Here is a 24,185-nt window from a genome sequence, read left to right as displayed (position 1 = left end):
ATCTTGGCAAATGTAGTTCACTAACTTAGCAGATCATGAGCAGCATGAAATCAGAGAATGCTATTTGCCAAAATACACCAGGAACGTCTTGTTATCTACTCATACATAACTTGTTCCAGATGAGACACTCTTAATAGTGAGCTAGCTACCTACACAATAGATTAAGTAGATGGGCAAAAGAATGACAGTAAGCTCTCAGTTTTTTAGGATGCATTTTTTCCTTAGCTCAATCGATGTACTATCTTGCTAATAATTCTCTATGGAGTGGTATTCTGCAGTCAATTATGTTTTTGTGAGTGGGTGTAAAATACTATTGTTCAATTTGTGTCTAGCTTTCAACAAGAGAGAAAACTTCATCATCTATCACATGGACCAGTGATTCATTCTGCAGCCTCTGAACAAAGTCTTTCCCCGAGAACTCCTATTAGTTTTAGCCTCTGCATACCAAACCCCACCTATTTGGTGCTGAGCTTCTACATTCCTCAAACCATTTTCTGCTTGCCATCCTCCTGCTGGCACCTCTTCCTCACCCTCTGAGAACCAAGTTAGCACTGATGGTGCAGACCCCTTGCTGCTTGAGCTGGTAAGGATGAGCAGGTGGGCTTCCACCTGCACAAGCTCCCTGTGGGGGATAACAAAACAACCACACAAAGATTCAGAGGCTCCCTTTTTGGTACTGCTACAAAAAATTCTGTCGTACCCAAACACCAGGAGACATACAGCATACTGCTTTCTCTACAAGTTGTTTCTCAAGACAGGGGTCCTGCTCTCCCAGTAGATACCATATATTTTGGCACTATCTGCATTAGTGTCACATGTACAAGCAGAGCCACCATAATACCTCTGTTACAATATTTAATCTTTAAACATGCTTAAAGAGCAAATATTGCACACCAAATACTAGCATGGTCACCCTGCTTGAACTAACTTTTGATAGTTATTAGTGCTCAGCTGCTTCTCTGACATTATCAACACGGATAAAATCTCTCATTGGGGAAATTAAAAAGTACTAAATGCCAGTGACTCAAAGAAACTTTGTTACTTTAAACCTTGCATTAAAATGACAAGGCAATCAAAGTTTGACAAGACAAGCTAATTAGTATGCCAGCAATGAAATGTGAAGGATCTCCAGGGGATTGGTTCTGAAAAGTTTTATGTCATTTACAGGGCCTTTTTTTTTTTACAGCAAATGTTGTCAGCTCTCATGGTGAAATACACAACATCTGAATTTCATTATCTTTGTAGAAATTAAGGACTAAAATACCTCCATTATTTTCCAGTCCTTTTTTTTTTTCTTTGCCTAAGAAAAGTCTACACCAAGTCTTAGTTTACAGCCAGGAATATAAGCTCTTCAGGACACTAGTGCAAAACAACTCTGGAAGGATCAAGGTGCACTAAAAATCCTACAGTTTCAAGTGTTGGTATGATACTTATTGTTTTAGGTATTTCAGAGAATTACAAAAATATTCCTCTTTCCCAAACAACTTGTACTTTTACATGTATGAAAAGAACATCCTTCCTCTACAATACTTTTACTAACTGCAACTTAGCTTTTTATAAGAAAATGTTTCTATATTTTGAAATGCTGCACACTGCATTATGTACTGAAGCCTGGATAAACAAATAAAATGTATGGTAAATAAACACAGATTTGTAAGAACTTTGGACATTCTATTTAAAGTGCTGCCTACTTACTGCATTACACTGGGGTTATACTAATTTTTTTTTTCTTCAACACAGACTGAAGTTAGTCAACTGTCACTGCACAGAATCAGAGCCTACATCACATAAAAAGACTAAAATTCCAGCTTTTGGAAAGCGAATCATATTGTTTATTGCTATGAGAAAACTTTGTTAATACGAGGTGACAACTGTGATGATACCTTCCCAAAGGAATAGCTCAGGCACACTCAAAAGCCCTGAATATTAGGAAACAATTAAAGGAATGCACCCTCAAGCCTCAAAACAATTTAGCGAATGTACAGAACCTGAAGAGACAAGGAGTGATTTAACACTCTGCTGTCACACTAAGCACAAGACTTCAAGAAATTCTAATTTCAAAATTTATATAGAAGATAACAGAAGTATCTGGGATAGGTGTGGAGAATAAGTGCAAGAAGACTGCTTTTGGACAGCTGTGAGAACTTACAGTGGCCTGAGCAAAACAAGCCCTGCCTGGGAGAGGGAGAGAGCTTACAGGGCTTCACAACTAAACAACCTCTCCTTGGGTCGGAATGGCGATTTCCCTGCAGACACTCCAGGCACATCCACTGCCCGCATAGCAAAGCTCTGCTGAACTGGGGGAATAGAGCAGGGTGAAAAGTTGTCACTGCAAGATGGGAGGTGCAAGTTTACCCTGAGACATTAAATATGCCTCACTTCTGTGCTGAGCGCTTCACAGTCTGCCAGTAGAAGCACAGTTTTATTCTACAGGGATTGACCATATTCTGGTAGAAGTATTGTAACATTTAGTAAGCCTGAGGTTGTTGGCATTAAGCAGGTTCAGTGAGAAGGATGCACACAAAGGCCCTGCTTTCCTTCCCCCCACAAGCATATCCCAAGGGAAAGGTGCCCAACCTACCTTCCCTTTTGCTTCAACTCTGTCAGCTTTTCTCAGCAATTAGGAAGCAAAGCAAAATGACTGTGATCTGTTTGGGTATGATCCAGAGTCATATTTTAAGGTTCAGGTGTGCAAAAAATACTACAGCTGGAAGACAGTATTTTAAAGACTTTGGGATTTTTTTAAAGGCAGAGGCAGAACTGCAAACCTGAGACACTGTGCACTGCTATTATCAGAACCCCCAAAACACAACATCCTGTGACATGGAGAACATGGGTGTGCCTTGATGGCAAAACTCATTCTTACGTAGATGTCAGCTGGTGTTCTGCTAAAACATGCAGGAGAATATTTGCACAAAATACACTGTTCTCAATTTATTTTCTCACTAAAACTTTATTCTTCACTATACACAGGATTACACATATGTTTTCCTATTCTCCCTATTTTAAAATAAGAATTACTGAAGAAAACATGGAATCAAAACAGGTTTTAAAGAACCAAGGTTCATATTTTTCTCATTTGTGAAAGACATGCAAAAACCTTGCATGTTTTAGAACTGGACTGTACAGTAAAACAGTACTCCAAGTAGAACATCACTTTTAAAAGGTCATGTTATTGAAAGCAAAATGGAAAGAAATAAAAACAAGATCTAATAAGAAAGGAAGGGAAAAACACTGAACTCAAAAGGTTAATAATCTATCCCTTAAACAAAAAAGGCAATCTACCTTTTCTCATTAAAACCTGACACACAGCACTAACTGAAGAGATTATGTTGTGAAAACATACTGCATTGCATGGTAATGCTTGATCGAGATCGGCAATCAGGAGCAAAAAGAAAGCACTGTTTCGTGATTATAATAGCAAATTCTGGAAGACAACCAAATACATCATCTGGCAGCTCAACAGCTGTTACAACTTGGTAGTAATACCTTGGCATTTGCTATAAGCTATAACTTGAAAAAATTGATTTCTCATCTGCCAGAAACAAGAAAATGTTCTCCTTTTAACATTTCTGAAGTTTCTTCCACTAGAATATCCAGGTATTTGATCCACTTTTTTATTCTGCTCAGTTTTTACCCTTGCTGCTAACCTATTTGCATATTAACCTGATTCAAAAACAAGTTTGAGGGAAAAATAGTGGCTGCAACTTAAATCAATTTTCCATGCATACAGTACTTTATTGACCCTAAAGTAAGTATGCGTCATAACAAGGACATGGACCACTTAAAATCTTTCAGCATTTCAACTGTTCTAGTTATTTTAGGGTTAAGTAAAAGCAATCCATCATAAATATTTTAGATTCTGGCATTCCACTTAGATTTTGAAGTGTCATAAACAATATCTCTCAAAAATCAATATTCACACAGTACATCTATGGGGAAAAGAAACAACATATACACAAAGGTGGTATAAGCTGTCAAACAGATCTCTACCTTTACGCCTAGTGCAGTTTTCTTGGCCTCTGCTTTTAATCTTGTAGCTCTTAACATAGGCCTGGTTTTCTTATAATCTTGTTTTCCTAGAGTAGAAAAGCACATTTAAGGAAAATGACACAAAATATAATATAAAGAATATCAGCAATTATTTCAGTTGAAAAGTCAGATCTAATGTTTTGCAAACATCCCCTAGTCCAGCACTTTAAAGAGGAGCTATTCTGTGAGACTGGGGCTTGGTCTGTGGAGAAAAGGTAGCAGAGAGAATGACAGCAACAAGCAAGAGCCAACAAACCAGTGCAGAACCTAGTACTCCAGAGGAACATCAAAACACACGTACAGTTAGCCATCCACTAGTATAATGTTTAGGTCAGTAAGCATCAGACAACAAATAAGTAGATTAAAGATGGATGATGTTTTTCTCTCTCATTTCAATCAAAACAAAATTTTCATTATAATTTTTGTTGGGTATTCATCCCTAATGCATATATAAATGTGTAATACAGGACATTATGGTGAGTGTAAATGTTGATCATTATGAACCGGAACATTATTTGCAAGTATCAGAACTCAGAGACATGAGTGTCAGTCCAAGTAAGCGCTTATAAAACCACTGCTTCACACCACTTGCTTGTAGAAATGTGTTACACAGAATCTTCTAGAAGTGTCTCAGATGACTTTTATGGGGACTATCTCTTGCAGGCACAAAGAGTGCAGCCGAGTGCTTGATTACTGTGCGTGCATATGAACTGAGTTCAGAGCAGGACACGCAAGTACTCAAAAATGGCATAAATCATTTATCTCAATAATACAGAATAAAATGCTTGATATCTCTCAAGGATATTTTTGCTTTCTGAAGGGGCTGTTATTGCTGTATTATGTACTATTTAAGTTAACATGAGTCAAGGCTCAGATACCGTCACAAAAGGAGGGGAAAGAAAAGAGTAATCAGTGAAAAAACTCCTCAGAGAGGTAGAGCTTCAGTGTAACTGCTTTGGCTGTTCAAAGATGTCCTTTCCATTCCCCTTGCTCCCCTAAATGCATACATGCCCTTATGTCCTTTTCGCCTATTTCCAAAGCCAAGCTACAATGATGTAAGCAGGAGTGTTTGGCTGTTTTTAAACCACTAATTTTATCTAGTTGTACATTAGCTTTCATTATGGTTATATTCAAGTAATTCAACCTTTCCTCTAAAACCATGCCCACTAGTTTTTTGTATGCAATACTCCCATTTGCTCAACCAGATGTGATCTTGCATTCATAATCACTAGTGCAATCTTCTATTTTATGATCACCTTCAAAACTGGAATATTTTGCAGTGGTGAAATTGTAAGACATGAGTTGGAAAAGAAGGTCTTCTCCAGCGATACACTGGGTTCATGAAAATGCACCTCTGTCTACTTTCTCTATCACTGCTCATATTCAATACAGAGCAACTCTGTAGCATACTGTGGATGCTGAACTCACATTACGAATTTGCCTTCATTGCATAATTTCTCCTCAACCCCTAGGGATTATATATTGTGAACGTCTCCATATTATCCTTTGGTCAGGTATTATTCACGAAAGACCTGAAACAACTTAGAAAAATAACCAAAACCATGCCTACGGGTGGAGGGAAGTATATATACAAGGAACCTTTTTAGAGGACTAAGTGAAGAAAAGATGACCATTTTTGTCTCATGCTCCAATATATTCATCCAGTCAATTTATCTCAACTGCAGGACAGGATTATTCTTCAGAAATCAATGACATCTGGTAATAGGATGCGTCAAGAGTACAGTAAGCTTTTTGAACAGTTAGGGAAAGAATTACAGGAACCACCAAAATGGCTATGTCATAAGAGGAAGCCGGCCAGAAAGAGTACGTTTCTTCTCCCTAAAGTACTGCAGTCATACTTTTGTTATGAACTAGTTAAAGAGCTGTCAGAACTTCCACTGTAAATGGCAAGAGTTTATAACTCATGAAAATTCACTCCAGACTGAAATTTGGCATAGATGTACCCCTGCCTTGAATTTTCTTGTTTGTTTGCTGGGAGCCAGCTTTCAATAAAGTGATGCAGCTGTTCTTACTTACTTGTGAACAAACTACAGAAATTTATCCTCCTGAGATGTTTTAAGCACGAAAAATACCTTTGCTCAGAAGTATATAACTGGCAAGGACTAAGTTCAATTTCAGTTCTCATAATTCAGGTTTACTGCTCTCCCACCTGGGGTAAATAAAGCAGGATAGTCAGAGGTTTCCCTTCCAGTGATGCAACAGCATTAGATAATGAAGCTTTGTAAGGATCATTAGGAATGGGAAACAAGTGAGCTACTGAAACCCATCTACCCTTCCTCCAATGGCCTATTCTCCCTCTTTCTCTCCAAAGGTCAACTGTGAAGGTGATACAAGCAGGAATAAACATTGCACAGGAGACCCAGTGTGTGAACTGCATATATTGGCAGAACCAAATCTATCATTAGAAAATGGAAAGCTTATTGGTGCTCTTTCCCTTGGTTTCAGGCACTATGCTACTGTTTATCATGGCTATGGCTAAGACTGGATTCTACTTATCTAGAGAATACTTCCAGAGTTATATTAAATCTGATATGAACAACTAACCCCCCTGCATAACAAACAGGCTATTTCAACAATGACTCTAGAGCTGGTAGTCCTCCAAATCTATGCACCTGCCATTAATTTACCACTCTCCTTGCTAAATGTGATAGCCAAAATGAAAAAAAAAAAAAAAAAAAGGTAGGGAGGTAGGGAAACAGTCTGAGTCCACGAAGTGCAAAAGTTTAAAAAGGGCATCTGTGGAGTTCTTGCAATGAAAACCAGATTCAGCACTTGTACTGAAAGACTTTTAAAAGATCTGAACTTTCTGAGGCCTTGGGAAAGACATCTGCACTACAGAACTATAAAGAACTATGAAATGCAAAGCCCCTACCACGTGAATACTGATCACTGCCACCTGGAAAACAAATAGAACTAGATAATAGAGGCCCCCTATGTTCTTTCAGGCCTGCAAATTCAGCCAGTTGGAATACGTATATTCACACTCCTAATGTCTTCTAGTTTTATCTCACTTACCCTGCTAGCTTTCTTGTACATTTATCTGTCAAGAGTCATCACGATTAAGCTGTTTCTTCTTCCCAGGAAGTGACCATCAAAGCCAGTTAAGGCGGACTCATCAGACAAAGCCCCATTTGTCTGCTTTATCCAATGTCTATTCAAGACACGGAGTTTTCCCGAGGGAACATACAGAGGCAAGAAGAAACCAAAAAGACAGAACTGGAGAATTTCCAGACCAAATCTTACTTTTTGTATTACTTAAGCAAAATCCCTTCCTCTTCTACTTCTCACTAGTGTTATTAATTAATACCCTCTCAAACTTCAGTGCCAGCTTTTCTTCATTGTTTTATGACTTACCCTAATTTCCTTTTTTTAATTTTTTTTCTTACAAATTTGCCACTTCTTTCCTTACAACTTTTTGTAAGTCAACACGTTCCATTTTTAAGGCCAAGGAACTAGTCTGTTAAGTCTGTTCCTACTGACTACAGCCATCATCTCTCTTCTTTTCCTGCCTCCCGTCAGTTCCTCCCAGGACCCTGTGCAAAGACCATCCACCTTTCCATTTCAGCGCTTGAAGATGCCTTTGCCCTTTGGAAGCTCTCCAGAGCTCAACCTTCATCTTGCCCTTTCCTTCTATCCTTCTTACACATTTTTTCCCACTCCTTTGGTGGCAAAGTGACCTCAGTAGCAGCTGAACTGAGTTGTGCCCTGTTTACAGATCCAGCTTGGAAAGCTTTCCAAAGGTAGAAATGAAGACTATTCTACTAGGTGTGGAATTAGAAAAGGATGAAGACAAGGTGAAATATAGGGACTTTTTTCACTATAAAACAAAGCTGTACTGCGAAAAATGACAAAGTGTCTCCCTTAGAGCAAGTACTGGGATTCACATAATACATAACATGATTTTGTTTCTCCTCATGTAGCTAGGAATAAAATTTATGGATTTGAAAATAATTTTTGTTATTTATCTCTACTCATAAGGCAAATTGAGATCCTATGTATCTTCTATTTAGTAATTTTCCTAACATACTACGGATGACCTGATCTTCTATATTCAGTATTTTTCTTGACTTAAACCTTCAGTGACACTATGAGTAACGCAAAAATCAAACTAAATAATACATATGAGCTAGAAAAGTTCATGAAGTTCTGGGTGACTGGTTTTTTAGTCTGCAGAAATACTGTGACATTACCAGGTAGTATGCATAACGCTGTATGGTTGTATACATACCAAGCTCTGCATGTAACTGGGAATGCAACATGCTGAGCACTATATTTAAGAAAACTGACTCTATTTATGACTCTGTTTGAAGATGCTGCCATAAAGACAAAACCTGAACAAATCTCTAGAATACTTCATGAGGAAAAAAAAAAAAAATATTCCCAGCTCTTCTAGATATTTACTTTTTCATTCTAACAATAGCTCATTACTGGAATTGAATAACAGACTAAAGACTGCCTCTCTGCCTTTCAATTCATCAGGCTTAAGCAGAAACAGGACTGCATCTTTGGCCTTTGTTGATGCTGCTGTCCAAGCTTATTATCATATGAATATCTAGTTATTGTTTTATAAATGTTCACATTTCAGGAGCTCCCTGATTTCTTTTCTTTCAGTAGACTTTACAATATCCACCTTCATTATCATCATGTGGCAGCATTGCTCTTTTCCTGCATTTGCTGCTTTAAAAATTAATGCACTGCTATTTTCTGAACACTGTACTGCGTAAGCTGCTTATGAGTACATTATGCTATCAAGCAAGCACATGCAGAAAAGCTCCCTAAACTGTTATTCTTTCAATGAAAATACAGCTGGTTCTGCTTGAAAGGCACTTCTTTTCACCTGCAAATGGACTTGCTCTTATACTTATTCCTCAATTCATTGTCTTTTATTTGTGTCTGCAAATCTTTAATTGCCTTTAATTAGAAAAAAGTAAATTCAGTGCTTTAATCTTGCAAATACATTCAATCATAATTCTGTCTGGGATGAATACCAAGTTCTATTCACTGACTGATCTTTATAACAAAGGTATATAAATTTATTGTCCATTTATATAGACCACACCAATTAAGCCACAATGGAAAAGCAAATAGATAAGAGTCAAAATATTTGAAATGAGAAATGCGCAATCTAAATTTAATTACTGAGACAAATTATTTGAAGATGAGTTATTTACAGCATGCCAAAAAACCTGACAGATAGTAAAATTTGCTAATCAGCATTACAGATTTAAAATTCCTTTCAACACTTTCACTATAATTTGTAACAAGTAACAAACTGCTGTCCTGAATCTTCCTGTGCTGGTATTATAGTCATAATCAAAACATTAGTAAGACATTTTCCATACAGTAGCAACACATTTCATATGTTAAAGTATTGTTTAAGGTGTAATAAAAATACAACTACTGGCTAAATTTCAGTTACCAGTAGTAGTTTAACTGAAGTACATTAATGTAACTGATGCTGAAACCCATACTACAATGTATACATAGCTAATTAGAAACCAGAGACATACTGTGGCTTTACTGTCAAACTGGAAGTGTGAAATCACACACCTAGTTAAGCTGAAATCAGCGTTCTTGTTATGACTATTGATCTGAATTAGTGAAGGTTCTAGGAACACTCTACAAAACCCCACAAAACAAACATAGAACAAGAAAATGGTACTCTGGTCTTTGCAGGATTCCCAGTCAGGCTGCAAGCATCCCCTCCTTTTCCCTGCTGTAACAGAGGGAAAGGAAAAAGATCTCACTGGCACGGGTGAAGGTCCATGAAGGAGGAAGGTTCCATCATGTTATCCTCCACAACTTCCTTACATGCAATACACAGAAAGCCACAGCCACTGCACCTAACTCCAGATTTAGGTGATTGCTTGTTTAGGTCTCTTTCACTTTCCATACATAGATTCCTCCAAAGAGTGACTGACAGCAGTCTAGGACAGCCTAAAGTGCTCCCTGGCAGTGACTACTTTACTGCCATCAGCAACAGCAAGAACCTACTGATGTTCAGCACCCAAATCAGGCGGACTGGTTTCACTTCTAAGGTTAAGCAGAATAAATTGGAGGCAAAGAAACTAAAGATCTAAAGGACAATTGGAGAAGAACTAGTTTCCTACATGATTTTATCTGGACTCAGGAAATTTGTGGACATGGCCACATTACTTAGTACTTTATTACTATAGAGAAAACATCACACTCATGAAGGGACTGTAAAGCTGTAGTTGCTCAGGAAGCTAGGGTAGCTGAGTTTGGAGTATGTCCAAAGGTGGAGGTTCCACAGTCTCCCTGAGCAACCTTTTCCAACATTTGACCATCCTTCTGGTAAAACCATTATTCTCCTACCCAATGGGAATTTCCATGTTCTAACTTGCCTCTTGTCCTACCATTGCACACCTTTGAGAAAAGTTAGGCTTGACCCTGTCTGTAGCTTTCTATTAAAATTGTAGACAGCAGTTACACCTCAGCTTAGCCTTTTGGAGCTGAACAAAGCAGCGCTCTCAGCCTCTCCTTGTACATCCTGTGCTTTGGCTGGTCATCTTGGCCCTTCAATGGACTCACTCTATTTATGCCCATGTCTTCCTAGTTTTCTTGAAGATGGACATGGAATATGCCTTTTTCAAGTCATCAGGGACACTTCCCTGGCACCAGCTAAATGGCAGACAATTCAGGGAAAATTTGTCCATAAAAATCACATTAATGTAGCTACAGTAACATAACTAAAATGCACCTAAGGAATTTAGTAGTAGCTATAAACAGCAAGTCAACGGACTAAAAAGTTCATAGCTTGCATTTTCAACAATTCCATAGCTTAACGGTAGTTCATTTTTTAATAGCAGGGAACGTAACTATTTTTTTTCCTACATGTGCTGTGGCTCCTCAGTACTGAGCTCTATCATTTCATACACAGTAGCAGAATTTTTCTTTAAGTGTCTTTAATAATGCCAGCAAGTTAGATGTCTGGCATGGGGAAAGGAGTGTTTTGTCAAATGCATCACCCAGATCTATAGAGGTACCTAGCACCTAGCTTCTAAGGTGTGTGTACAGAAGTATATAACCTGGTCTAGTGGAAAGTGTCCCTGCCCACAGCAGGGGGTTGGAACTAGATGATCTTCAAGGTCCTTTCCAATCCAAACCATTCTATGAGTCTATGAAATAACTTTGAGGGATTTTAAACCAGTCACTATATACTCACTGAGTAACCGAATTTCAATCCAGTGAAATTCTGTGTAACTCTATGCACACCTGACACATCTTGAACACCCATGTCTCATCTCTAACACTGTAACTCTAAACCTGGAAATAACTATTTATTTAGAATGTAAGAGCCTGACCTTGAACACTTTCAGGGATGGAACAACATTTTAGGCCCAAACTTAGTTAAAACCACACATCAGTAACAGAGTTATGATCTGTGTTAGAGAATCAGCCACAGAGCTCTAACTCATGTCTACAGAAAGAAGACCAAGCTCTCAAGTGTTTATTACTGGTTTTTGTGCTCTTAGTGTCACACAGACATATTCAGTGACCATTCTTTTCCTGAGAAGAAGTGAGATATTCTTATTTTTAATTGCTATGATTCCAAAGGGAGTTTTTTGAGTCTTAGGTTAACAGAAACATTTTGATGTGTCTTATTCCTACTTATGAGTATGTATGTCTGTACTCAGAAAAGGCATGAAAACCCCCTACAGCCTCTCTATTTTATACAGGTTTAATGGCAGCTCAAATCACTGACCATTTTTCAATCCTGAGAGACGGAACAGCTTGACACTAATAATACATTTGCAAAGGACACATCATCATTTAACACAACATTAAGTGCTCAGGGACAACTTTTTACCATAGACACAATGTGCTCTGAGCTCAGGGTTGACATTTAATGCTACAAAGATAATCCAACCAGTCATTCATGAGGGGTAAATTAATTTTCAAGCAACTATATTTCAGCTTTAAGCCAACAAGAAGGATGCATTAAAATGAATAAGTTCCTTTTATGCTGCATGCAAGATTAAAAAAAAACAAACCAATAACACAAAATATAAAGCATTCTTAAGTATAGCATAATATACCCATTTAATTATTGCTATCTTTCCCTGATTTCAAATTAGAAGTCTAGAAATATCTGTTAAATATAATATTCTCATTGGAAACAGAATCCCTTAGAAAATCTCTCAGAATTTGCTATGAGTTGCTATGAAAAGCAGCATTTCATTAAATAAATGCTTTACATTTTAAATTTGTATTAGACACATGTTGATTTTAATGAGTAATTAAGAACCTATTTAAATTACCATCTTTTCTGATTCTTCTTTTAAGGAATATTTTAAAAATCTATATAAGCAATTAAGAAAAGAACTTCAGTAAACTGGTTATCAGTAATGTACAATCCAAAAAAGAACACCAGTACTTTTAAATCAGCTGGTTAGTCAGGTAATTTCATTGTTTTCAATACCTGTAGAATATACTCAATTAACTGCAAGACCTTAAGAAAAGATCTGAAGAACAGCACTAAAAATATTGATGCTTAACAGATATTATTTGATGGGCAGTCCTTTTTCATCCCTTTCAATGCTAAATGAACTTTTACAGTCTTTAACTCAAGCCCAACAGGTGCATGCCTACAGCCACTAAAACATAAGAGCTCCAGGTTAAAGAGTATCTATCTTGAACATACACAGGATCATCGTATAAACTAGATTCAAAAAGATCTTTTAAAATCATCAAGTCCAACCGTTACAGCATCACTGCCACATCCACCACTAAACCATGCCCTAAGTGCCTCACCCACACAGTTTTTGAACACTTTGAGGGATGGTGATGTTCTTCTTTTTTCCAACAACATCCTTAACATTTCCTACTCAGACAGCTATGAAAACATCACATACCTTCCTTAAAAATAAACTAACACAAGTAATCTGAAACAGATCACCGGGTGGTTGTTCTGGTTCTTTTCTTTTCCACCTACATAATATATACACACATTGATGTGCCCATGCAGTTTTGTGCACATTTTTATTACTTTGCTATGGAACAGCTACTAGTAGTCACATTTCTACATAAACAACCATGGTTTAGTACAAATTCTGAAAATAAGAAAAGCAAAACAAAAATACTACTGCTTAGGAGTGAAGTAACTACCATTAATGTACTTAAAAGCCACATTTCTTCCAAACATTTGATTAGATGATTTTTGAACAACAGAAACTATTGTACTATTTCTTTGATGATGAGAGGTATGAAAAGGCAGCATAAGGCGTGGTAAGCGGGACATGCAGCACACACAGAATCTTTCTGCCTTTCTGAGACAGACTGCGCCCAGCTCCCATTTGGCTTATGCTGATTTTATTAACTTTGTTGGCTGCAAATAGAGGAAAATGTGATATATCCTGAAATAACTAGAAACAGAGCTTTTTAGGAAGATGGAGGTAGAATGCAGCACCATCATTCCAGAGCTGCAAAAGTCCTGAGTGTGCTCCTCTGGTCTTTTCCATCTCTGTCTCTAGAGGCCTCAGAATTTTTTTAATATATCCCATTTGAAGTTGTATTCATAGTTCACTTAACAGGGGAAAAAGCTGAACAGGAGGGGCTCTGCCAGATAGAAGCTAAGTAGCAAAGACAAGACAGAGATGGTTACACTGTTGTCACAGATACCAACCTGGAGCACACAACCATGTTCCACATGGGGAGTACAGAGTCTCAGAAATGCAGGTCCTTGAAAATGGAGATGGCACAGCCTCACTAGCTTTCCCCCAGTGCTTCGCTAGGTTTAACATGGAAAGTTATGTCTGATATCTAACTCAAACTTCCCGCACTGAACTCTTAGCACATTACTTTTTTGTCGTATCTTCCACTGACTTGGAGGACAGTTGATTTATTCCCTTCTTTGCATAAGGCTTTCATATATTCAGTGGCTGCCGCTACATCTTTCTAGTCTTCTGTTCTCCAGATGGAACCAGCCCTTATCAGTCCTTCAGTCTTTGTTTTCTAGGCTCCTCTTGCTCTCCTCTAGACTTTCTTTCTGATCTTTGTACAGAACTGAATACAGCACTTCATCTGAGGCCTTACTGGCATCTTTTATGTATATACTCTCCTTGCACATTGAATAACAAGTCTGCCTGAGACACTGCTCACTGTTACAAACCCTTTCTCCAAAATCATGGCCTAAGCATTCCTTACCCATACTCAATCTGTAGGCTGATTACTTATACCAAAGTTAAGAAACTTGCCCTTTTCCTTGTTGGATTATATTCTACTTTTCCAAGCTACTTCATCAATGTCTTAAATGTAGGTTGAATTCTAATCTTAACCTCTTAGCTCTTTACTGCCTCCCATACTGGTATAATTCGTAAATTCATCATATCACTTGCAATTCACATTGGGTCCAGGGCAGACCACTATGAATGCCTCATTACACATTTACAAACAGACACTAAACCATTAATATCTACCAAGAATGGCTTTCATACCAGTTCGGTGCCCATCTTGCAGTAGCTTCATATTCACACATCTCTACTTTGTTTACGAGAATAAATTGTCCAAAAGCCTTGACAAGGTCAAGGCACATAGCGCCTCTTCCTCTTCCCCATCAATAACGTTTGCTACTCTGTCAGAGAAGGGAATTGAATTGATTTTACAAATCATGTTGGCTGTTGCTTACCTCCTTGTTGTACTGTGAGTGCTTACAAGAAACTGTCTGTCCCTGTCCCAAAGAGCTTACTGTGAAGGCTGAGGAAGTTGCATTCAATAATTTATTAATATTATATGTCCCATCTGTTTGCTTATTATTGTGATGGTGGCTTTATAATTACTAGAGGTTAACTCCAATAAAAGCTGGCCTGTGTTTCAGCAGGAAGGTAGGAAAATACTAACAGTTCCCCACTGAGAGCACTTAAAGACAATAAAGAAAAATATAGACACTGATGACCAGGTCATCCAATTCAGTTGCCCACAATAAAGCATATCCATGGAACAGATGTTCCTCAAAACATCTCTTTTCTTCTTATCCCTGCAATTACATAGCCAGAAATTTCTCCCATTGTCTTACATAAATTACTTTTCTTTTGACCTTGACAGAAGCAACTGAGGTCACAGAAGTCAAAGATTCCCTACTGGGGTACTTTTTAGGAAGAAAACCAACATACACTTAAATGATTCTAAGACCATGATCAAAATGAAAGCAATATACCTCTTTCCCCACTGAAAAAAAAAAACCTTCAATAGCCCTAGTGTATCTGAACCTGCAAGAAACCCTTCCAGACCACATCTCTGGCAGTAAGTTTGACCTCTTGAGTATATGAACACGACCAAGCCAACCACTGCCTGAAAAATGTCTTCAGTACCAGTAATTAGAAATTTATTCCCAGTTACTCGGGTGGATATCATGCTACTGCCAGACAACATCACTGAGTCATTCACAACAATGGTTGCTGAATAAGCACCATGTCACCAAATACTGTAATAATAATATTAGATGCTCTGGACAGAGTCCATGGTGTTTCAGGAGAGAAGGTTCTCTCTTCCTCTCCTGTAGTTGCTGTACCTGATGTGTCCAATCTTATTAGGTGACCAGGGCCTGTCCCTGAGGGATGTCACAGTGGGACCGTGGAACCACATGGATCTGAAGTCATCTCCCATGCCCCTGCTCCTCCATGAGCAAGCACCCTCCCAGGAGCCACAGACCTCCCAGACCAAACCTGACCAGCCATTTTATGGGACTTTGTTCAGAGGAGGTATGGCAACAGTTAGCCCATGAAGGAGAGGACACAACCTATCACTCACAGCTTCCTTTTTTCTAGCTGGAACAGAGAGCTCTTGGGGGTGGTTTGGAAAAACCTGAGCAATTTGTGGAACAGATGAGGCCTTAAGAAATAGAGTACAGAACTTCCACCACAGATACCACATTGCATCCATTTCTGATAGTTTCACAGTTTTCTGTTCTCGCACACAAGAAGATGGCAGTATTTGAACGGTACTAGTACATCACCTGACATTAAATCCTACATCTGATTTTATGAAAAATAATCAAACAAAACCACCTTGCAGCAAACAAAGAACACTGGCAAAGTTGCATGATGAACCAGGGACAGAGCCTCAGAGACATTAGAGCTCAGGAGAAGCTAGGGTCACTTCTAATGCCTTTTAACGTTAGCCTGCATCCTTACTGCCAAGATTAAAAACATCCTTTGCTTCAGATTAACTCACCACTGGTCACAACTTGCTAAAGTAAAGCTTCCTAAATCTTAATCAAACAAAGCCTGGACTGGCACTAGAACTTTTGGGTAACAAACTAAATTTACGGATTTACTCCAAGTATGGGATTTATGGTGTTCATCTAGAAGCAGAGAAGCTGCAAGAACTGAGGACAACCTATGAATGACCACAGCAACATTTAAAAAGGGAAAGAGCAGGGGAAGGAAGAAAAGACATCTAGGTGAAGAGACTTGCATGGGATCAGGCACCGGAAGAATGGCACAACTGTGATCCTAAATGCCTGAATTCCTGAGCCAGTGTCTTATCCAGTGGATAATGCTTTTCTCAGAATTGAAAATAAATTGGATGCTGTCTGCCAAGATGCTCTAATTCCGTACTAGTAAGTCGTATCATTCTGGACCAGCTGTATATTACAACACCATCCCAAAATATGAGTTGTAATTTATTAATTCTGCCAAAGTAAAAGGTTTCCAGTAATAGTGTCAGCATTTGCAAGTTCTCACTTTAATGAAGCATATTGCGAAGGATGCTTTGTCAGACCTATATATCACTGTCACTCCAGAAGTCAATGCACTGACAGTCTTAGCAGAGGTGGATGCTACAGGATACTGTGAAAGTGATTATGTAAGATGGAAAAGCAGGTTTCTGGAGTTTCACTCCAGCAGTGCAGAAATCAGAGGCTTTTAATGGAATTAGTGGAGAAGGGAACATCTCTTGTACACATCACCATTATCCCTTGGGATCCTAAAATTACTTGTAAGGCATAATCTCTCCAACTCACTCATAATTTTAGCACTCCTAAGAACTACATATCTTTAGTTCTCCCATAATTTAAACTTCTTTCCCTCAACAGAAACACCACCTGACAGGTCTTAACTAAAAGTGAATGACAGCAATAGCAGCTTACTTAAAAGTGTAAAGGAAATACATATTCATGAGCACCCAGAGTTATGGTTTATGGACCACAGAACTAAAGGTGTGATAATGTCTTGAAAGCATTATCAGGAAACACAATTTTACCTTCAAAAGCCAAACTGGGCTACAGTCAGTAATGAGATCTGTGTTTGTGTTGAGATAACAGGATAGAGGAGCCTGGCTAACTTCAAAATTTATCTTTATTTTTCCAGCCATGTAAAATAATGGCATCTTACTCCTGACTTCAGGACAGGACTTGCTGCCTTACAGGCGAGTATCTGTTATCATTAACAAATACTGCAATCTTCAACATATAATGAATATTAGCTAGGCTTTATTCTACACCTTTTCTTTAGGCATATGCATTTGTCAAGGAACTTTATTCTGCATTTTTCTAATCACTTTGCCATCAGAATGATGGCAATGAGTTTATCTGCGGCCTTTCGATTTTATTTCATCATTTGCATCAGTATCAGTGCTCTGTTCATATTTTAATGAAGTAAGTTGGTTTCAGTAATAGTTGTATTTTGAACATGACTATATTATGAACAATAGTGAAAGGTATGTATTAGGGCAATTTATTCAAAGAAACAAGGACTGCTCCCAGCATAATTTTTTCCAAAACCTTATTCCACAGGATGATCTTTTAAGTATGCTGCTTCTTGGAGGAAGCATACAAAAGCTGGAGAGACTGCTAAGGAAAATAATCTACCATCTGGAAAAGTATTCAATTAGAGCAGATAAAGCATGGAACTGTTTTCTATTCCTGACTCTTTCACAAAATTACTGTATGACCTTGGGAAATCTCTTTTCCTTACAAGATTTTGGTACACATAAAAAAATCCAAGATCCTTGTCTAATGGTGCAATAGAAGTGAAAAACACTCATAAGTGTTATCTATTAAGAGATAATACTCTGATGGCCTATATTAATTTCAAGTATTTTAAAATTACATTTACAAATATAATGAGAAACACTTAAAAAAAGTACCTGAAAAAGTAACTGAATCTGCTACTGACCTTTAAAGTCAATTTCTTATTCATTAAAAATGTGTATTAAATATTTATTAACCTATGCACAAAGCAATTTCAGTTTCTAGAATTAAACAGAACTAAACAGAAAAGGAACTTTTAGCTGTGCTTGTTTCCTCACAAACTGTTATACGAACACTGCTCTAATCACAAAGGTCCTACATAAGTCCACACTCCCTTCTCTTTTCTCTCACTGGAGAAGTCCCTTTGCCTAGTCACCAAGTGGGGTCTTGCATGCCATACAGGACACAGAACTTCAGCCATGCACCATTAGGTGATCAGTGACTTGGTCCTAGTTCAAGTGCATCTCCTCTGTGACAGTCCTGATGTGCAGCATCAGTAGAGAGAAACCCCCACTTCCCGTGGTGGTGGGTTCTCATGCAGACAGGACAGGCATGGCTCAGGACAGATGAGAGAGGTTACCTGTAAACTACCTGAACAGTTCTCTATTGACATTTCTCACTCTGACTGATCCCGTTCTTTAAACATACCAGAAATTACACATTTATTACACATAGCATGCAGAGTGAAAAACAGGCAGTGCATTTCTTTTTCAGTCATTTTTCAGCTCATCACAACCTAGAGGTTTGCCTCACATTTGGAGTAAATTGCTTTTCTGAATGTCCCATTTTGTAGATAGATAGAGAAACACAGAAAAAAACAAAGCCACACACCCTCCCTATGGTCTATTTTTCAACAGTTCAGTTCCTCAGATGAAAAGAGGTACAACTTCCCTTTCAGTAACCATTCAGTCCTTATGACACTTACTTTTCCTAGAGCCAAGAAAAAGCCACTGGATCTGATATGCCAAGTTCTAAGAATTTAGCAAAGAGATTTTGCATACGCAGAAGGACACTATTAAAACAAAATTACTGCAACTAACATTTGAGTGAAACATGCATGCAATGAAGATACCATCTAGTTACTTCTTAGTTCTTGTGGCTCAAAATCCAAAGGTGTGGCAGAAGCACAATGCTAATTTAATAATCATGTTCTAATTAGGGGTTTTCTTTCTTACAATTAAACAGCTACAGGATGAGCCAAGAAGACTCACTGACCGTTCACTCCATAATGTGCTAATACTTTATTTTTTACTGGTTTTCTCCACAGAAATATCACAGAAAGAATCCTTAGGCACCTACCTGTATTTTTAATACAGATACAGATACCGACATGTTCAAAGGCAGGCACTGAAAAGTCACGGAATAAAGTTGTCTGCTCCTAACATACATACCAGAATACAGAATGTTATGAATTTTTATCATTTTATGTTAATGTATGTTGGTCAGAAGCCCCTTCCTCTTTCAGTAGCTACGTAAATATGGACAATAAGATTCACTGATCAAGTTGTATGATATCTAGTAAATGAGGCAACGGACCAATGGAAGATGACTATATTCATGATTAGATAGGATGACTAGATAAATGATTAGATATTAGTAAGAAACTCTTCATTATGAGGCTGGTGAGACACTGGAACAGGTTGTTCAGACAAACTGTGGATGTCCCATCCCTGGAAGTATTCAGTGCCAAGACGGACAGAGCCTTAGGCAACATGGTCTAGTGTGAGGAGTCTCTGCCCATGGCAGGGGGGTTGGAACCAGATGGTCTTTGATGTGGCCTCCAACCCAAACCATTCTATGATTCTATGACAAATGCATTTATGGTTAGGGTAATAGACAAGGACCAGAATATCTTTTCCTCTCTCATATTTTGGGTATGACCTTGGACAAGACATGCACATTCTGACTCATCAAATGTACAAGCAGTCCTAGATAAGTCTTCCTTCTTTTGGTTTCGGAAAAGTGCAGGGATTTGATGAGGTAAAACAAGTCAATAGTCTTATCTCCTTCTTCTCTGAGGCCAGCATTCCATGCTACAATTAAATGGTGACCTTAGTCAATATGACCCTGTGATACGTTAATGGCTAATAGTCCTCATAAACACACGCGCCTCCATCGCTTTCTACTCCAAGGGTTTACCCAGCTATAACCCACTCTAGCCAATTTATCAACCTAATCCAAGATTTACTGAGGACGAAGCTCTTTCAGTGTCCCCCACACTGGTGTGCACTTCGAAGATTCAAGTAATTTTATGCCAAAGATTTCAGTAATGCCTAGTGCTGCATGCCCGTATGAATTTCTTCAAAACATGCTAAACTAAGTTTTGCTGGTAAGGATGCCCAGTCACCTCCTGTTCCTACCAGCGGGACATGCTGCAACACCTAGGGCTAAGGGTGATATAGGAACGTCATGTCAAAGATGTACAACTGAGGAGCCTCCAAGAAATTGCATACTATACGTACTACTAGACTGTTAAGTACTGCAATTCTATAATACAAAGAACAAAAAGAACAGCAACACCAAATGTACACCCAGCAGTGTACTAAAAAACCAACCAACCAACCAAAAAACCAACAAAACCGAAACAAACAGGAAAACATGATGTGGAAACTTTTGGTAGCTTCACCACATTCTGTTGCTAGCACAGGCATTGAAAAACAAAGGTTAACGTTACAATCAAAATGTGCCCATCTTCCCTCACGTCTCTTCTTTCAGTGTGGACTTTCAGCTTGAATTTTATATTCTACCCATCATAAATGGAAAAAACCTGCAAAATTCAAGATTATGTTTTATGTTCTCCTAAAATCTTGGTTTTGGTGAAAATACTCAGTATTAATTTTTCCACAAGTAGAACTACAGTCAGAAAGTTATGGTAATCCTTCCAAATGCATTTTCTAGCTATAAATATCTTGGAAAGCTGCTCCACTTCACAGTGAAACTTTGTCCATATGGAACATATGACTAGGAAGGACGTGGTGAACTACTGAAATCCAGTACCCTGCTAGTGAAGGCACCCATATCATGCAGTTTTGATCAAAACTGATGATAGAAAAAGATCAGTTGGAAAACAAGTTAGTTTTGTGAGGTTTTTTGTCTTTAGCCCTACCTGTAGGACATTACTCAAGAAGCTCGCTCAATCGCCTACTGGTAAGAAACTGCTTTTTAGTTTCCAGATACGTTTCTTTACAGACAATTTATAGCCAGTTACAGACTATAAATATATGTCTTTCCAAAGTGCTTACTCCCAAAAAGTTCACCAAGAGGAACCATATTTTTTTAGTTTGTGTTCAGCTGTGCTAAACAAGGCTCTTCTCAGCTCTTTTTGGTCCTTTTAGTAGTTCTTTCAGCATGTCCTTCACTTTTGATTCATCTTTCTTAAACATGGATGAGCAAAGCAGTACTCAGTACTTCAAACACGGTGCCTCCAGTGCCACATTTAATGGCTTTAATATTTCTTATCTTTATTTTAAATGCATGCATGGGTCATCATCATCAGAAACAAGGGAACTTTCCCTCTATGATTTCCAGCTGATGAATTGGCAGCATTGGTAAGGAACTAGCCAGGCATGAAAGTAAAGACATAAACCATGTTTTAAGATGCTGCTGCAACCCACCCTGGCATTCCTATGTAGCAGTGCATGACAAGTACTATATCATTAGCTTTCTATTCCTTCAGCTACCCATGCACAGCAATGTACTGAGCAGCTCTGAGAACCTTTTCTGTAGCAGGACTCTATGCCTGTACCACTCTAACCAAATATTCCTGGCATTTCAGAAACAAATGAGAATAATGGCATGATGTCAGCATAATTCAGAATGGAGAGGACTCTGAAGGTTTCCTACTCTAACATAAGCTAGGCCAGGCTAACTTCAAAGTTAGATCACGTGTCTCAGGTCTTCAAACAAACCAATTTAAAAAGATTTCCAGACATGGAAATCTCACAACTTCCCTGGCAACCTGTAAAGGGGTTTGGCCTCCTTATCATGAAACTTTTCCAAAATTATTATTAAATTAGCAACATGCACAGTTCTTTGATAGTATTTTGACAACAGCCAACAAACAAATCCTGAAGAAATATAATGAGCCTTTCCAGTATCTAAATGTTATTCATTTTATCTTCACACTTATGGGTTTAATTTTGCTCCCAGTTACAAGGATGAGCATCTGAAATAACTCTTCTAAATGCAGTACTGTGATACCTGTCCCCAGGCTCCACCACCATAAAATCCAACCTTCCTACTCATAGCGTCTTGGCTGTAGGAAGTGTTTCTTTCCAGACTAAAAATTACCTGAAAGGTAGCTGGATAAAGCAAAAAAAGTTAACACTGAACTAGGCTTTTTAATTTCTCTTTTTACATCAGTGACAGAAGTAAGATGGGGAAGACAATCCTCTGTGCACTACATGTTTCCTGCTTTTGCCACAGATAAAATATTTTATTCTCCCTCTCTGAAGAGCATATGAAAGCACTTCCTTCTTTGTCCTTTTCATGACAATTACTCATTTGAATCTGATAGTTTTCTCTATACAAACACAACAGGTCATATTTGCTTTTTCCATTAAAGCATTTGGACAGAAATTCTTCCATGGAATATATGCTATGGAGTCTGTGGTTTTCCAAGCTGCCTATCAAGATACACAGAGCCTCCTGTGTTACAGGCGTGAATTTGATTTTCTTGTAACTCTACCGATCATTTCCATCTGGTATTGTACTTAACAGGTTGATTTTCTGAGACGCTTCACACTATGAAGTATGTTAAGGATTGTACCTTCAGTTCTATTTGATTTGCAATTTATTCAATGTTTCTCCCTGTGCAGTTCATTCGAGTTTGCACAGTCCCCATCTATTCCAGAAAATAGCGGAGTTCAGCCTGTCTTTTCTGGAAAAGTATTTCTTGAGAGAATCCCACAAGTTGCTTCACTCAATTTCTTTCTAATGTTTGTCAGGCAAAACACACCATACTATACCTAAACATTATGGAAGAGGTTGTGCCAAAAAAATAACTGCATTCATGTCTTGTTATACCTTCCACATGTAGGGAAGGCAGCATCATTGTTCACTGCAGACAGTGAGAAATACCTCTAAAAATACATGGATTTAAACTATCATAGTTATTCATAATGTAATTCTGACAGTAGGACTCATCTGACCAACAGAGGCCAATGGACTGAAATCAGAAGTGATTCTAAGAAGTTGGGGGAAGTCTACAAAGGAAGCCAATCCTTTACACTTCCTAATCCGGTCACTCTGCATGTTATATGGAATAAAGACTTTTCCTAGACCCACTTGAGGTGTGGCTTGGCATAGCAGTATGTTCAACAGCAATACTGGCTTATGGCATTTGTTGGCTTGAGTTTTGCCACATACGTCAGCCTCTGCTGTGTGCCGTCCTGCCCTTTGATGCATATTATCTGCTTGTGCATGCAGCCAGATGATGAAGTAGATAAGGAATTCATTCAACTGAAAAACTGCCCAGCACAATTTCTGATTCAAGCTGGATCAAAATGGCACTCAAACAGCTGTGCCACCCGAGACATGGCACACACTATGTGACATAGTAACAGGAACAAGTTGAGAGAGGTAGGTGTTGCTAAAGGTTGCTTTGTAAAGTCAAACTGTACCCTCTGGCTATCTGCTTGCAGATAGATATATTACAATATATTATACAATGACAAGTGGAACTGGAATTCAATGGTATCCACACTCTAGTTGTTACAACAGTCCCTGGCACAGTTTGTACCCAGAGTATCCCTCTCCCAAGCAATTCTTACACATGGCCCAAAAGTTAACGTGGGCCTAGAGAAATTTTCAATATGAGGTTTGCAAGCAACCACTCTGTTTTAGGGATAAAGAGTTTAACAGTATGGTCAGTGTCATTTGATGCCAGTTGGCCTCTGTGCCAGAAAGCAGTACCAGGCTTGTTTAGCCTACAAATTACATGAACCACCAGCCCAAATTCAGACCTTTCACTCATTAGAACAGAAGCCTACAGAGATGATTCTTACACATCCCCACTCAATACTTGCAAAACTCCTAGGTGGCCCCACTTGAATCCTACTTTGAACTTCTTCCAGCTCTTCAGTGACAGTGACTGAAGTTCCTTCAGGCCAGGTCTACACAAACAGCTGCACACTCATTTTGC

At 38.4% G+C, this 24,185-nt stretch overlaps 1 protein-coding gene and 1 long non-coding RNA gene across 3 annotated transcripts in view; both read right to left on the bottom strand.

The window, feature by feature from the left end:
- LOC134156508 (uncharacterized) overlaps positions 1-24,185 on the bottom strand; it is a 165,082-nt gene that overhangs the window by 9,047 nt on the left and 131,850 nt on the right. The window lies entirely within an intron of this gene.
- TRIQK (triple QxxK/R motif containing) overlaps positions 1-24,185 on the bottom strand; it is a 58,808-nt gene that overhangs the window by 6,893 nt on the left and 27,730 nt on the right. For both annotated transcript variants that reach the window (XM_062604590.1, XM_062604591.1), the window contains one exon: positions 3,994-4,079. In XM_062604590.1, the coding sequence (XP_062460574.1) occupies positions 3,994-4,079 (86 nt within the window). The remainder of the gene's footprint in view (positions 1-3,993; positions 4,080-24,185) is intronic.

Source organism: Pezoporus occidentalis, unplaced genomic scaffold (genome assembly GCF_034315485.1).
Source record: "Pezoporus occidentalis ecotype Australia unplaced genomic scaffold, CSIRO_AGI_Poc_V1 ctg87, whole genome shotgun sequence".
Taxonomy (NCBI): Eukaryota; Metazoa; Chordata; class Aves; order Psittaciformes; family Psittacidae; genus Pezoporus; species Pezoporus occidentalis.
This window is presented reverse-complemented; position numbering and strand designations above follow the sequence as displayed.